The sequence below is a fragment of the Dasypus novemcinctus genome, chromosome 1 (assembly GCF_030445035.2).
Source record: "Dasypus novemcinctus isolate mDasNov1 chromosome 1, mDasNov1.1.hap2, whole genome shotgun sequence".
Classification (NCBI taxonomy): Eukaryota; Metazoa; Chordata; class Mammalia; order Cingulata; family Dasypodidae; genus Dasypus; species Dasypus novemcinctus.
In genome coordinates, this window is record NC_080673.1 from 79,003,464 (window position 1) to 79,019,033 (window position 15,570).

At 37.6% G+C, this 15,570-nt stretch overlaps 1 protein-coding gene across 1 annotated transcript; it reads left to right on the forward strand.

Moving 5' to 3' along the window:
• The first annotated feature begins 7,761 nt into the window (after window positions 1-7,761).
• On the forward strand, window positions 7,762-12,104 carry FABP2 (fatty acid binding protein 2). The gene is made up of 4 exons (XM_004479030.1): window positions 7,762-7,855; window positions 9,068-9,240; window positions 10,909-11,016; window positions 11,785-12,104. Exons 1-4 carry the CDS (start codon window positions 7,789-7,791, stop codon window positions 11,833-11,835), a joined length of 399 nt encoding a protein of 132 aa, XP_004479087.1. The 5' UTR covers window positions 7,762-7,788; the 3' UTR covers window positions 11,836-12,104.
• Window positions 12,105-15,570: the final 3,466 nt, after the last annotated feature.

Here is a 15,570-nt window from a genome sequence, read left to right on the forward strand (position 1 = left end):
AACTGACACCAATCATGCTGAAACTATTCCAAACCATCGAAACAGAAAGAACATTACCCAACTCCTTCTATGATGCCAACATTACCCTAGTACCAAAGCCAAACAAAGACATCACAAGAAAGGAAAATTACAGACCAATTTCTCTAATGAACCTAGACGCAAAAATACTTAACAAAATACTTGCTAATCGTATTCAACAACACATTAAACGAATTATACACCACGACCAAGTGGGATTCATCCCAGGTATGCAAGGATGGTTCAACATAAGAAAATCAATCAACGTAATACACCATATAAACAGATTGAAGGAAAAAAATCACATGATTATATCTATTGATGCAGAAAAAGCATTTGACAAAATACAGCACCCTTTCTTGATAAAAACACTCCAAATGATTGGAATACAAGGAAATTTTTTGAACATGATAAAGAGTATATATGAAAAACCTAAAGCCAATATTGTTTACAATGGAGAAATCCTAGACTCCTTCCCTCTAAACTCAGGAACAAGACAAGGATGCCCACTGTCGCCGCTCCTATTTAACATTGTCTTAGAAGTACTTGCTCGAGCACTGAGGCAAGAACCAGAAATAAAAGGCATTCAAATTGGAAAGGAAGAAGTCAAAATTTCATTATTTGCAGATGACATGATCCTATACATAGAAAACCCTGAGAGATCTACAACGAAGATTCTAGAACTCATAAATGAGTTTAGTAAAGTCGCAGGTTATAAGATCAATGCGCAAAAATCAGTAGCATTTCTGTACACCAATAATGAGCAAGATCAGGGGGAAATCAAGAAACAAATACCATTCACAATAGTAAATAAAAAAATCAAATACTTAGGAATAAATTTAACTAAAGAGGTAAAGAACTTATACACTGAGAACTATACAAGATTGTTCAAGGAAATCAAAGAAGACCTAAATAAATGGAAGACTATTCCTTGTTCATGGATAGGAAGACTGAACATTATTAAGATATCTATCCTACCAAAATTGATCTACACATTCAATGCAATCCCAATAAAAATCAATGCAGCCTTCTTTAAGGAACTAGAAAAACTAACTATGAAATTTATTTGGAAAGGAAAGAGACCCCGAATAGCCAAAGACATACTGAAAAAGAAAAACGAAATTGGAGGAATCACACTACCTGACTTCAAAACATACTATAAAGCTACGGTGGTGAAAACAGCATGGTATTGGCATAAGGAGAGACATATAGACCAATGGAATCGAATTGAAAGCTCTGATATAGAACCTCACATATACAACCACATAATATTCGATAAAGCCACCAAACCCTCTCAACTGGGAGAGAGTGGCCTATTCAACAAATGGTGTCTGGAGAACTGGATAGCCATATGTAGAAGAATGAAAGAGGATTACCATCTCACACCTTATACAAAGATCAACTCAAGATGGATCAAAGACCTAAATATAAGAGCCAAGACCATAAAAACCTTAGAAAGCAGTGTAGGGAAACATCTACAGGACCTTGTAATAGGTAATGGATTTATGAATATCTCACCAAAAGCACGAGCAGCAAAAGAACTAATAGATAAATGGGACTTCCTCAAAATTAAAGCCTTCTGCACCTCAAAGGAGTTTGTCAAGAAAGTAAAAAGGGAGCCCACACAGTGGGAGAAAATATTTGGCAATCATATATCTGATAAGAAACTTATAACTTGCATATATAAAGAACTCCTACATCTTGAAAATAAAAAGATAAACAATCCATTTAAAAAATGGGAAAAAGACTTAAACAGACACTTCTCCGAAGAAGAAATACAAATGGCAAGAAAGCACATGAAAAAATGTTCCAAATCTCTAGCTATCAGGGAAATGCAAATCAAAACCACAATGAGATACCATCTTACACCCATAAGATTGGCAGCTATGAAAAAAACAGAAGAATACAAGTGCTGGAGAGGATGTGAAGGAAGGGGAACACTCATCCACTGCTGGTGGGAATGCAGAAGGATCCAACCATTCTGGAGAACAGTATGGCGGTTTCTCAAAAAACTAGCCATAGATTTGCCATATGACCCAGCAATACCACTGCTGGGAATATACCCAGCAGAACTGAAAACAAGAACACAAACCAATATATGTACACCAATGTTCATAGCAGCATTGTTCACTATTGCCAAAAGTTGGAATCAACCCAAATGCCCATCAACAGACGAGTGGATCAATAAAATGTGGTATATACACACAATGGAATACTACTCGGCTGTAAGAACAAACACACTACAAACACATGTGATAACATGGATGAATCTTGAGAACCTTATGTTGAGTGAAGCAACCCAGACATTGAAGGACAAATACTACATGACCTCAATGATATGAAATAAACAAGCTGCCCTAGATAGCAAGAGACTGAACGATAGGCTTGCAGGAAATCGGAGGGTGGAGGAAGGATATGAGCCGATGTCTGCAGGGGTGGAATTTAAGACGAGATGGTGGTAAGTATGAACACAAAGAAGAGATAAAAGGGGGGCAAGGGGTTGCCTTTGCTTGGGGCTTTGCGGGTTTGAGGGTGGCTGGGGAGGGACGGGTGGGTAACGTTGCCCAAAAGTGGGGGGAGGGAGGGGTAGCATACGAACCAGGAGAGGGTCAGGTGTTGGTGGAGAGTAAAATGCCGAGAAAATCATATCAAAATATAATAAAGAGGGTTACCTGTTTAGAATGCTCGGAGGGGAGGGTCTGATGCAGGACGGGCTCCTGGGGAATGTCTAAATGCTCATTCTGCCAGAGTGGGTGACACCATGGGGTAGAAACCCAAGTAGTGAGAGTGGGGGTGGACCCACATCCTGGGGAGGACAAATGCCATCCAATAGAGGGAACTGTATCCCTCGAGAGAAAGGGTGGCTCCCAGGGCATTGGGGCAGTTGAGCAAGTTAGGCCCTGAACACTATTCCATCTATCTCTGGAAGTGGCTCCTCAGGAAACGGAGGTTGGCTATCACTGAGGGCACCAAGGTGGAAGGGAAAATGGACGTTAAATGTGTGGAACCAAAGTAAATGGGGGGTAAGAGAGGAGTTTCTTGAAAGTACACAAGGATGGATATAAAACATGTAATATTACACCATAACATATAGGAGATGACAGACTGATAATGTAAACCATAATGTAAAACATAGGATAACTAAAAATGTAAAGAACTGTGTATCCTAAAGTATGCACCATAATGTAAACACAGATGTCACCTTGTTAGAAAGCTAATGTCTCAGACTCTGTACATCACTTTAAGTAAATATGATATGAATAGGGCGTAAGAGTATCACTGTGGAAGGGAAAAGGTTTTCTGGTGGATGTGTGGGAGTGCTGTATATTATATATATACATTGCTGTGGTCTAGGACTCCTGTGAAGAAAAGCTGAATAATTAGGGGGGGGGGGGGGGGAAAAAAAGAAAAAAATAGGATGTGGAATTTTTTCAAGTCAATATTCTTTATCTAAGTTCTTTATCTAACTTTATCCAAGTTCTTTATCTATCCTTTAAACTCATCGCTATATGCCATTCCCTAGTAAGGGACCATGACATTATATTGGGCTTCAAATTTCGGGGAGTTCTGGATCACAGAGTGTTTCAACAATGGCAATGGAGGGATACTGGTATGGGATACCAATGACAGGTGATATATGACTGACAGGGAGCTGTACAGAACATATGTCCAGGGTGCATGGTAATGTTTGGATATACTCATAGTGGCAACAATTAAAAACCACAGTAGGGGGGGTACTGGGTTCCTGGCCAGTGGTGCTCTGTCGTGGTCCCTAGGGGAGCAGCGACAGTCTCCCAGGTACAGTGGTGGGGACCAGGAGGGAGTGAGGGTTCAACAGTGAGCCCCTGATACTAATGACTATGCTTGTGAGCTGATAAACCCAAAATAATAACAAGGCCTAGAGCAACTTTGTGCCTGGGAATTTCCTTCTGTCAGCCTTCATGTTACTCAAATGTGGCCAGTCTCGAAGCCAAACTCAGCATGTAAATGCAATGCCTTCCCCCCAGCGTGGGACATGACACCCGGGGATGAGCCTCCCTGGCAACGAGGGACCACTATCAACTACCAACTGATGATGCAACTGGAAAATGACCTTATACGGAAGGTTCAATGCGGATCAGCAGAATATCCATGTCTACATAAAATACCATGACTTTAAAATGCTGTTTGACCTAAAGTAAGGGGGAAATGGAAAGGAGAAATGAGTTTATATGGCTACGAGTTTCTAAAAAAGAGTCTGGAGGCTGGCAGAAGGTTTGCCCTCATGCACAACTGAGCAGAGTCAGAGAGACAGATAAAGCAGATACAACCCCCAGATATTGGTTCCTTTGAGGGCTAAAGAGACCCATGGGAGTTATGGTCATGGCTGATGGGGTTAACTACCAGGGCAGATGGCCCCTCTTTGGAAATGGTGTTTATGTGTGATGAATCTGGACTCAGATGGGATCTCCCTTCATAAGACTTTCATGCTAATGTGCTGGAGGTGCAGTTAATGTTGGGGTTTAAGATATATTTAGGGGATTTGAATCTCTGGACTGACAATGTGATAGCCAGATCCTGAGCCTCAACAGACTCCAGCACCTACAATCTGATTTATTGGACTTACCACACTCAGCTAAGATGGAGGTGAAGAAGGACAACCACCACACCATGGAGCCTAGAGTGATTACAACTGAAAATGGGAGGATTGCATCCAGCATCCATGTGGAATCTGAGCCTCCTCTTGACATAAAGGTGCAATGGACACAACCAATCCAGTGTCCACATAGAAGAGGTGGCATTGGATTGGGAAAAGTGGACATAATGGACAAAGGGTATGGGGAAAGGCAGGAAGAGATGAGAGGTGGAGGCATCTTCGGGACATGGAGCTGCCCTGGATGGTGCTTCAGAGGTAATCACCGGACATTGTAAATCCTCACAGGGCCTACATGATGGAATAGAGGAGAGTATGGGCCATGATGTGAACCAATGTATATGAGGTGCAGAGGTGCCCAAAGATGTACTTACCAAATCCAATGGATGTGTCATGATGATGGGAACGAGTGTTGTTGGGGGGGGGGAGAGGGGGGGTGGGGGGGTGGGGTTGAATGGGACCTCACATATATATTTTTAATGTAATATTATTACAAAGTCAATAAAAAATAAAAAAATTAAAAAAAAAAAAAGAAGTGATAAGAGTGGAAAAAAGAAAAAAAGAAAAAATAAAGTAAATTTAAAAATCTTTAAAAATGCATTAGCAGCACATAAAGGCAGATTTGAATTGCTTGAAGACAGAATTAACGATTTTGAAGGCAGAACATCTGAACTGGAAAAGACAGGAGAACAGAAAGAGAAGAGAATGGAAAAAATGGAACAGAGTCTCAGGGAATTGAATGAAAATGTGGAAAACACAAGCATTCGCATTATTGGTGTCCCAGAAGGATAAGAGAATGGAAAAGGGAAAGAAAGAATATTTGAGGAAATAAATGACTAAAAACTTCCCAACCCTTATGAAGGGCATAAATATCAATATCCAAGAAGGACAATGCACCACAAACAGAATAAATCCAAATAGACTTATCCCAAGACACCTACTATTCATAATGACAAATATCAGAGATAGAGAGGATTCTGAAGGCAGCAAGAGAAAAACAAGGCATCATATACAAGGGAAACTTGATAAGATTAAGTGCCGACCTCTCAGCAGAAACCACGGAAGAAAGTGGTATGATGTATTTAAGGTACTGAAAGAGAAAAACTTCCAGCCAAGAATTCTGTATCCAGCAAAGCTGTCCTTCAAAACTGAGGGGGAGTTCAAAGTCTTCACAGACATATAAAAACTGGTAGAATGTGTTACCAAAAGACCAGATTTGCACTGAATGTTAATAGACTGAACTCCCCAATCAAAAGACAGCCTGATAGAATAGATTAGAAAAATATGAGCCATCTATCTGTTGTCTGCAAGAGATCCACCTCAGATGTAAGGACACAACCAGGTTGAAAGTGAAAGGTTGAAAAAGGTATTCCATTTAAATAGTAACCAAAAAGAGATGGAGTAGACCAGATAAATGTAAAATAGCAACATTGTAGTATATGAACAATAATTACTCAGTGCAACTGGCAAATTGCTCCTGTGATCAGTATTCTGTAATTTTTTTCCCTACAAAATAAACACTGGCTTTTGCTTGAGGGCTGGAGAAGAGATATGTTTTTGGATACTTCATTTTTATTTAACTCTTTCTTATTTAAGTTCTTTAATTAAACAAATTATCTGGATCAATAATGATTTATCATGACTACTGTTGAACAAGATTTTGAGTTGATCTGCCTCATAAAATTATGATTTGCCAAATTTCTATCTCCTGTAATTCATTCCAATAAGATGTGAAGAATTCCCAAATAAGAATTTGATTATCTAGAAAGAATTATGACCTAAATGGACATTAAATAAGGAAACTAATAATTCATTTCATTCTTAGAGATTATAGATAGATAGAGCTGTAATATAAAAATTAGAATTATGTTATAATTAATTTCTATTATACTTTAATTATTTGCATTTATAAATGTTTGTTGCTATGCTATTTTCTATAATTGATTATATTAAATATAACCTGGCCTTGCACTCTCATTTTAAATGAGCAATCCACTGAATGAGCAGTGCCCAAAGGATACAGTAATAATAATAATAATAATAAACTTCATGCTATTCCCCATGTAATGTTCAAACCTGTGAGATACACTCTTCCCTTGCATGAAATCTCGGGCAGGCCCCTTAGCTTCTCTGCAGATGCTCAGTGATAAGAGATTTACCTTCAGTCACTTACCTTCAGTCACAGTATGTAGTCTCTTCAGTAATGAATATTTCTGTATTCAGTAATGAATTCTGTATTCAGTAATGAATATTTCAGGCTAGTTAATAATCAAAATTCTGCACTTTATACAAAGTTATGTTTTTCCTCCCCTGGTGCAGGCTTGCTCCCAGGCAGAAGTCTTCAGTGGGGGAAGGGAAGGATGTGATCGCCACCTTCTCTTTGGTTTCTGACCCAGGTTTGGGGATGAGAAGATATGAGCATAAAACAAAGGAATGGTTTAAACGAATGGCATTAGTGACATCTGACTTTTGTTTCCTCTGCACATAGATATTTAAAGCTGATACTTTCTCTTATGTTATACAGCTTCGTTTCTACTTGAAATTTTGCTCAGTGGCATATCCAACAAGCACCTGCTGTGTGTCATGCACAGTGCTGGGTGCCAGTATGTTTGTCCAACCTCCAGGACGACCCTAAACACAATGCAAAAAGATATATCAGAAAATAAATTTTCAGTAATCACATTACTTTGATTTTTCAGCTATAAATCTCACTTTACAAGGTAATTGCCATTGTAAAAAAGGAGTAGGTCATTAATAGTCTCATTTCCCAGATGTTATTTGATAGACACTCTAAATTATACAACCTCCAACATAGTGTGCACTTTGAACTTGTAAGTAGAAAACCTCTTGAGAATGCTTGCATTCTAATTCATGAAATAAATGTGCCCACAAATTGTAGTTTAAGACAGAGAAAACATGCTTGCTATGTTTCTCTTCAGCTGGATTTCAGGAAAGGAGCAAAGGACTTTATGGAAAGAGCTGCTAGAATGGGTTGGCATTGCAGTAGATAGGTGACCTTTCGAACTTTAAACCTCCACATCAGTGTATGAAATTGCTTCTAAGATAAGAAATAGAATAAATTCTCTAAGTACAGACTGGAGTGTCTGCTTTCCTAGAGGCTGACTCAACTGAAGATCATGGCATTTGACGGTACTTGGAAGGTAGACCGGAACGAGAACTATGACAAGTTCATGGAAAAAATGGGTAAGGGCTTCATTTTTTAGTGGCTAATTCTTTGATTTTTCATGGACATTATGCTTTCTAATTCTCTCCAAACCTCTGGGCTTAAGATATAACTCCTGTTGATGTGAGGATCTAGAATGTAGGATGGTTCAGAGGGAAAATCTTTCTTAATAAGAATAAACTGTCTCACTAGTAGAAGAAGATTCTTTTGAGTGCTGTCTACCAAAAAGCAAAAAAGTTCTAGACACATTTCTTCACTCTTTAACTGCTGATTATGTCTGGATGACAACAAAATAACACTCATTTTGTACAGAGAGTAAAAATAAAAAATGGGAATATGTAATGATAACTTCCAGAATTTAAAACATTGCATTTAGAAAAGCAAAAGCCATGTAATAATTGCAGTGGAAAAGAATGCTATTAAAATTCACAGTTCTGAATGAATTAGACTCAAACATTTCTCTTTTCCCCTGACTTATAAAACTTTGCGAATAATTACATGAAGGTGTTGATTTTCATTAGACGTTTTAATTTAACTGATTTTAAAGATCTGTATTGATATTTTGGCAGCACATAAACTGTACAAGATGGGCAAACAAATTTGTGTCATTTCCAAAAGATAAAAATCTGCAATAATCATATTCAGGGATTCCAAGTCCAAATTTATGGAATTTGTACATTCTTCCAATAATGAATTTGACTGTAAAGTTTGCTAATTTTCTCATGTTTGTGTCAATCAGAAATGCCACAAAAAGCAAAGAGAATTATGAAGTTTTAAACTTAAAAAACATATGGAAAGTAAACAGGCATTTAAAAAAAAAAGGAATACCATATATGCAGAATTAAAGTTGTGTGTCCTTATAAATATATGAATATAGTTATAATCCTTCATTTAACATTTCTGGAATTTGGCTTATTTAACACTGAAACAAAGAATTTTATAATCTTACTAAAATTAAATTAAAATTACTCAGCTCTAAGATTCTATGATTCTGTGCTTCATTTAATATTTCTTAAGATTTGGAAAATAGCTTTAATCACTTCTTTTGATCTGATTGACCTTGGCTTTTTCTACAGAAGTGATCTGAATGCTCTTGTGCAAAGGCAATGCTATCATAATTTTCTTCCCCACTCTCAAAATTTTAAAAATGTTTTTTGAAAAACAAAACTTGGAAAAATAAACATCTCTATGGCACTTTTACTTTATTTTCCCCAACCTCTTTCCTTTTGCAGGAATTAATGTGGTGAAAAGAAAGCTTGCAGCTCATGACAATTTGAAGGTGATAATTACACAGGAAGGAAATAAATTCACCGTCAAAGAATCAAGCACTTTTCGAAACATTGAAATTGTGTTTGAGCTTGGTGTCACTTTTAATTACAGCCTGGCTGATGGAACTGAACTCAGCGTAAGAAATTTTTTTTATAAGCAATGCCTTCTTTCCTTTTCCACCCACTACTAAGACAATATCTGTTTTAAGACATTGGATGGTTTGGCTAATGCACGTCTCCTTCATTTATTGAGGAAGTTGATGGCATTAATACGCAGTATACATTGCACAAATTAGCAGGGTAATTAAATGCAATGTTTTAATTTTCATACACATCTGTGAGGAATTATGATTGAACAATAAAAATTAGAAAAAATATCCTTAGAATGACTAAGTAAGGAACTATTCACAAAGAAATCTAAAGCCCTGTGTTTCAACGTTTCATACCTGACAGCAACACAAGCTTTTAGAGTGGACTAACTGAATAAATACATGGAAATTATTTTCTAAATACTGGAGTCATTTCGGCTTCAAAATACTTAGAAACAATACTGGTTTCAAAATTTCAAAATGACAAAATTATGTCTTTCTATATGCACTAAGAAATCTCAAAATTGTTTAAAATGCATCATAACAAACCTGGCTTTTGCTTGGTCATAGCTTTATGCTCTCTGAAAAAAATCTGAACAAACAATGAAATATTTCAAACATTCCCCAAAGTAGAGAAAATAAAATACTCTCTTTAGTTGCACACAGTACAGAAAAGAGGGCTAAGGCAGCTATGGACGGGGAAGCCGAGAGCAATGCATATATAGGTGATGCTCTCTTCTCATGAACCAATCCTTTATTTGCTTTGGAAATACACACATAATGATCATTCATTTTACACCTACAATTATTCCTGTGATTCAAGTTCCTAAATTAACGGCATACTCCCAAAGCAAGTTGAAACGCGAGTAGTCTTTGAAAATAATCTTGAAACTTTAAAATACGTTATGTTACCTACCCTTCTTTGTTTAAATATACTCCAGGGATCTGAGTTTTTGTTGAGTTTCAGGCGTGAGTATGTAACATAAACATAATAGGCATGTAAGAGATATATTGAAATAATAAATAAAATAAATGAATTAATTAGCAAATAAATAATTGACCAAATGGAAACATCTAAGGCTATATTGTAGGTCATCAGGATGGAACTTTTACATTTAAATATTAAATAAAAATATTTAATAAAAATGTAGTTTAATATTTAAAATAGGATATTTCAAGGAGTTAGCATTTTTGACTGATTTTGTTTTTAACCTCTTTAGTTTCTGAATTTACTTCTAGTTAAATTGTGAATATTTACAATGACAATTCACTGTTGAATATTTGATTGATTATGGCCATTCTTTAATACTACCCACAATCACATTTATCAAAACAAGCACAGAATTGTTAGCTTCTCCATGAAACTAATTTAAAGTGCGACCAATTTATGACACTGCTCTTAACATGAAAGAATTGGACAGAAGAAGTCCTGCTTATCTGTCTTATAATTCAACATATGGAAATTATCAAGGCAGATGAGCATGACAGTTACCAGTGCAGACTCTAGAGCCCATGAGCCTGGGTTCAATCCTGGCTCTGAGACTCTGGGTGAATTACTGTGCCTCTGTTTCTCCATCTGTGAAATGGAAGAAATAATAGCATCTACTTCATAGGGTTGTTGTGAAGATTATACGAAGAAATGGATCTGTAGAATTTAATGCCTAACGTGTGAAACCCTTATAAATACTGGTTCTTGCTCTTATTATTTTTATGCAGGGAACCTGGACTCTAGAGGGAAACAAACTTGTTGGAAAATTCAAACGTGTAGACAATGGAAATGAGCTGAATTCTGTCCGAGAAATTATAGGTGGTGAACTAGTCCAGGCAAGTTGTAAAAAGATTATTAACTATTTCTCAAAGATAATAATAATTACATAACAATAATTTTATTTTTAAGGTTGCTGAATTATGTCTTTTTTTTTTTTTTTAAAGATTTATTTATTTATTTAATTTCCCCCCCTCCCCTGGTTGTCTGTTCTTGGTGTCTATTTGCTGCGTCTTGTTTCTTTGTCCGCTTCTGTTGTCGTCAGTGGCACGGGAAGTGTGGGCGGCGCCATTCCTGGGCAGGCTGCTCTTTCTTTTCACGCTGGGCGGCTTTCCTCACGGGCGCACTCCTTGCGCGTGGGGCTCCCCACGCAGGGGACACCCTTGCGTAGCACGGCACTCCTTGCGCGCATCAGCGCTGCGCATGGCCAGCTCCACACGGGTCAAGGAGGCCCGGGGTTTGAACCGCGGACCTCCCATATGGTAGACGGACACCCTAACCACTGGGCCAAAGTCCGTTTCCCTGAATTATGTCTTTGATACATAGACTGTTACTCTTTATCTCTTAAATTTTACTGATTTTAAAAATACAGGTATTTCTAATGCTTATTTATTGAAGAGAACTTACACATATCTCAAATATAGCAATACCTATTTTAACCAGTATGTAAATGATTATGAATGAAAATATTTTTATATACATGTCTCCTATATCAATATAAAATGCTACTATCAAGTAAAAAGAAAATACCATAAATACTAATATCTTTCCTAATTTAGCTTTAAGTCTTAACACCAAATTCTTCTTTATTTGTTAACACCTTTCAGACTTATCTATATGAAGGAGTAGAAGCCAAGAGGATCTTTAAAAAGGAATAAACATTGTTCTTGGAGCACAGCCCAGATCACAAATTGGATGGAAGATCTACATTGTTCCAGAATTGTTTTTCTCTCCCCATCAAGTATAAGGTTATTGACTGATTAGTCCTTTAATAAGCATTGGTCAATGGCTTACATTTCCAGTCTTGCCAAAGTACTACAAGTTAAAGCTAACTAGAATTTAACTTGTTTAACATTCTTTAAGATGTACATTTATTGGTGTTCTAAAGGAATTTATGATATTTTAAAAAGAAAAATAAATATTGTTCCCACATTACTTCATAAGTTGTCTCTCCTTTTTTAAAAAAAGTTATGTGACATAGCATTGATAGACTGTTTTTCACTTTTGGTAAATTAAAAACAGGGGCTGCACAGGGGTCTTCAAAAATCTTGCACTGTAGGGTGTGATTGTAGTGGGAAAACAGAGCCCATGACCTGTCAGACTATGTTTAAAGGGGATGAGAATGGGATGGGATAAGGCCCAACATGTGACACTTTTTCCTTCATATTTCCAGGCCACCTCCACCAAGAAATCTTTCTGGAATCCCTTTTAATCACTTCTCTAATTCATTCTGACTCCCTCTCAGTACACACTTGCAATTATTTTCCGTTCATCCTTCATGTAATATTTTGGAGTAGATTTACTTTCCTAAAGGTCCTTTTTTCTTCTCCTCGTAAATATAGAAAGAAATTTGCATTCCCAGGGCATAGGAGTCCTAGGATCCAAACTGGGAGGAAAGGCAGCCAGGAAGCATTTCAGGGAGCAGAGAAATACACTGAGAGGGTTGACACATTTGTAGAAGATCAGTTGCAGATACTCAAGAGATAACTGGATTTGTGGCAACTTCATTGTCTACCTCATCAGGCTGGGAGCTTGCCAAGGTAAGGAACAACACACTCCATTGCCCTGGGCCCAGGAGTGAGTCTAGGGCAGGGTCCCAGGGAGCTCCAGGGACTGCCTGCTGTGCTTCAGACAAGATGAACACTGGTTATTTCCAGTAGTTGTAACATCTAGACCACATCCTACAGCATATTGTCCTCCAGAATGAAAGGGGCATGGACCCTCTCCTGGCTCTGTTGGAGAATTTCAATGTCAAGTATATTGTCAACATGTGAACAGTGGCCAGCCTTTGCCTTGCCTTCTTCCTCCTTCCCCATATCTCTTCCACTTTAGTTCTCACCAGTAAAACCTCAGCTTTTTCTCTTAAACCAGACACCCTCAATGGGTTTTGAGCAGAGTTGTTCGATTGAACTCTCTATTGAGAGAGTTTAACTTAGTGCTCACTGTCTGTATAGTATAGTTTCATGGGTTTCTAAAATATATTTTTATTAGAGAAATTGTGAACTCAGAAAACAATCAAGCACCTGTGTTGAATTCCCACACAACAACCCTTCACCAACACACTACATTGTTGTGGAACATTTGTTACAGTTTATGAGATAATGTCATCAGACTATTACCACTAACTATGATCTACAGCTTACATTTGGTATATTTTTTTCATATCACCCTATTATTAACACAGTACATCTTTGGTATTTATGCAAGAATAATACTCTATTTCTGTTATAGTCCATTGGTTACATTAATTGTATTTTTCCCATGCTTCTTCACATTCTTGCTGCCTTACAATAGTGATGTATATTTGTTCCAGTTCATAGAAGGACATTCTTGTATTTGTACTATTAACCACAATTCTCATCCACCTCTGGGTTCACTATGTTATTCAGTCCCTAGATTATTCTCCAGTTTCCTTTCAATTGACATTTACATCCTTAGACTACCCTTTTCAACCACAATCCAATTTATAAACCAGCTGTGTTAGTTCTACTCACTATAATGTGTTACCATCACCTCTGTCAATTTCCACACTTTTACAGGCAATTTAATTAAAACTTCTACATATATTAGGTGCATTAGAACCCCTTCTCAGCCCTCCTCCTATGTCCTAAAAACTTATACTCTAGGTTTTAACTCCATGAGTTTATTCTTCATATTTAGTTCACATTAGTGAGACTATATTTGTCCTAACTTATTTCACTTAGCACAATGTCTTCAAGGTTCTTCCATGTTATCGTATGTATCCCAATTTTATTTCTTCTTACAGGAGCAGAGTATTCTATTCCATCATAATGTATATACCACATTTTGTTTATCCATTCACCAGTTGATGGACACTTGAATTGTTTCCATCTCTTGGCGATTGTGAATAACACTGCTATGAACAGTGGTGTGCAAATGTCTGTTTGTGTCACAGCTTTCCGTTCTTCTGGATATATTCCTAGCAGAGGAAATCTTGGATCATGTGGCAGTTCTATATTCATCTTTCCAAGGAACCATCAAACTGTCATACACAGAGGCTGCACCATTTTACATTCCCATCAGCAGTGAAGGAGTGTTCTTATTTCTTCACATCCTCCCCAGCACTTCCTGTTTTCTGTTTGTTTTTGCTTTTTTTTAAAAAAAAAAATAAAGGTCATTCTATGTGGTGTGAGAAGATATCTCATTGTTATTTTGATTTGCATTTCCTTAATAAGTAGTGATAGTGAACATTTTTTCATGTGCTTTTGGGCCATTTGTATTTCCTCTTTGAAGAATGTCTAAGTCTTCTGCCCATTTTTAAATTGTATTGTTTGCTCTTTTATTGTTGTGTTGTATGATCTCTTTATATAGAATGGAAATCAAACCCTTCTTGGATATGTGGTTTCAAAATATTTTCTCCCATTGGGTGAGCTGATTTTTCACCCTTGATGAAGTCCTTTGAATCACAAAAGTGTTTCAGCTTGAGGAGGTCCCATTTATCATGTTCTATTTCATTGCCCATGTTTTCAGTGCAAGGTTTAAGAATGCACCACCTACCACCAGGTCTGGAAGGTGTTCCCTTACATTTTCTTGTAGGAGCTTATGGTTTTAGCTTTTTGAACCATTTTGAATTAACTTTTGTATAAAGTGTGAGATAGAGGTCTTCTTTCTTTCTTTTGGATATGGATATCCATTTCTCCCAACACATTCATTGAATAGAATGTTCTGCCCCAGCTAGGTGGGTTTGACAGGCCTATCAAAAATTACTTGACCATAGATGAGAGGGTCTGTATCTGAACCATCAGTTCCATTCCATTAGTCTATCTGTCTATGTTTATGCCAGTACCACGTTGTTTTGTTTTTTCTTTAAAGTTTTATTTATTTATCCCCCCACCCCTTGGCTGCTTTCTGTGTCCATTTGTTGTGTGTCTTCTGCGTCTGATTGTATTCTCATTAGGCAGCTCCCGGAACCGATCCTGGGACCTTCAGGAGTGGGAGAGAGGTGATCATTCTCTTGTGCCACCTCAGCTCCCTGATCTGTTGTGTCTCTTATTGTCTCTCCTTTGTGTCTCTTTTTGTAGCATCATCTTGCTGTGCCAGCTCTTAGCTTGGGCCAGCACTCCTGCATGGGCCAGTACTCTGCGCAGGCCAGCACTCTGCATAGGCCAGTACTCAAAATGGGCCAGCTTGCCACATGGGCCAGCTTGCCGTCACCAGGAGGCCCTGGGCATGGAATCCTGGGCCTCATATATGGAAGACAGCAACCCAATTGCTTGAGCCACATCCGTTTCCTCCATGGTGTTTTGTTTTGTTTTTTAATTTTCAAATTTTTATGTCTTATTTTTAAAGATACATAGATCACAAAAAATGTTACATTAAAAAACATATGAGGTGGCGGACTTGGCCCAGTGGTTAGGGCCTCTGTCTACCAT

Excerpts from the sequence above, each read along its gene's own strand:
- FABP2 (XM_004479030.1), top strand. The coding sequence starts at position 7,789 with ATGGCATTTGACGGTACTTGGAAGGTAGACCGGAACGAGAACTATGAC. Across the intron at positions 7,856-9,067 it reads CAAGTTCATGGAAAAAATGG|GAATTAATGTGGTGAAAAGA; the intron begins GTAAGGGCTTCA and ends TTCCTTTTGCAG. Across the intron at positions 9,241-10,908 it reads CTGATGGAACTGAACTCAGC|GGAACCTGGACTCTAGAGGG; the intron begins GTAAGAAATTTT and ends ATTTTTATGCAG.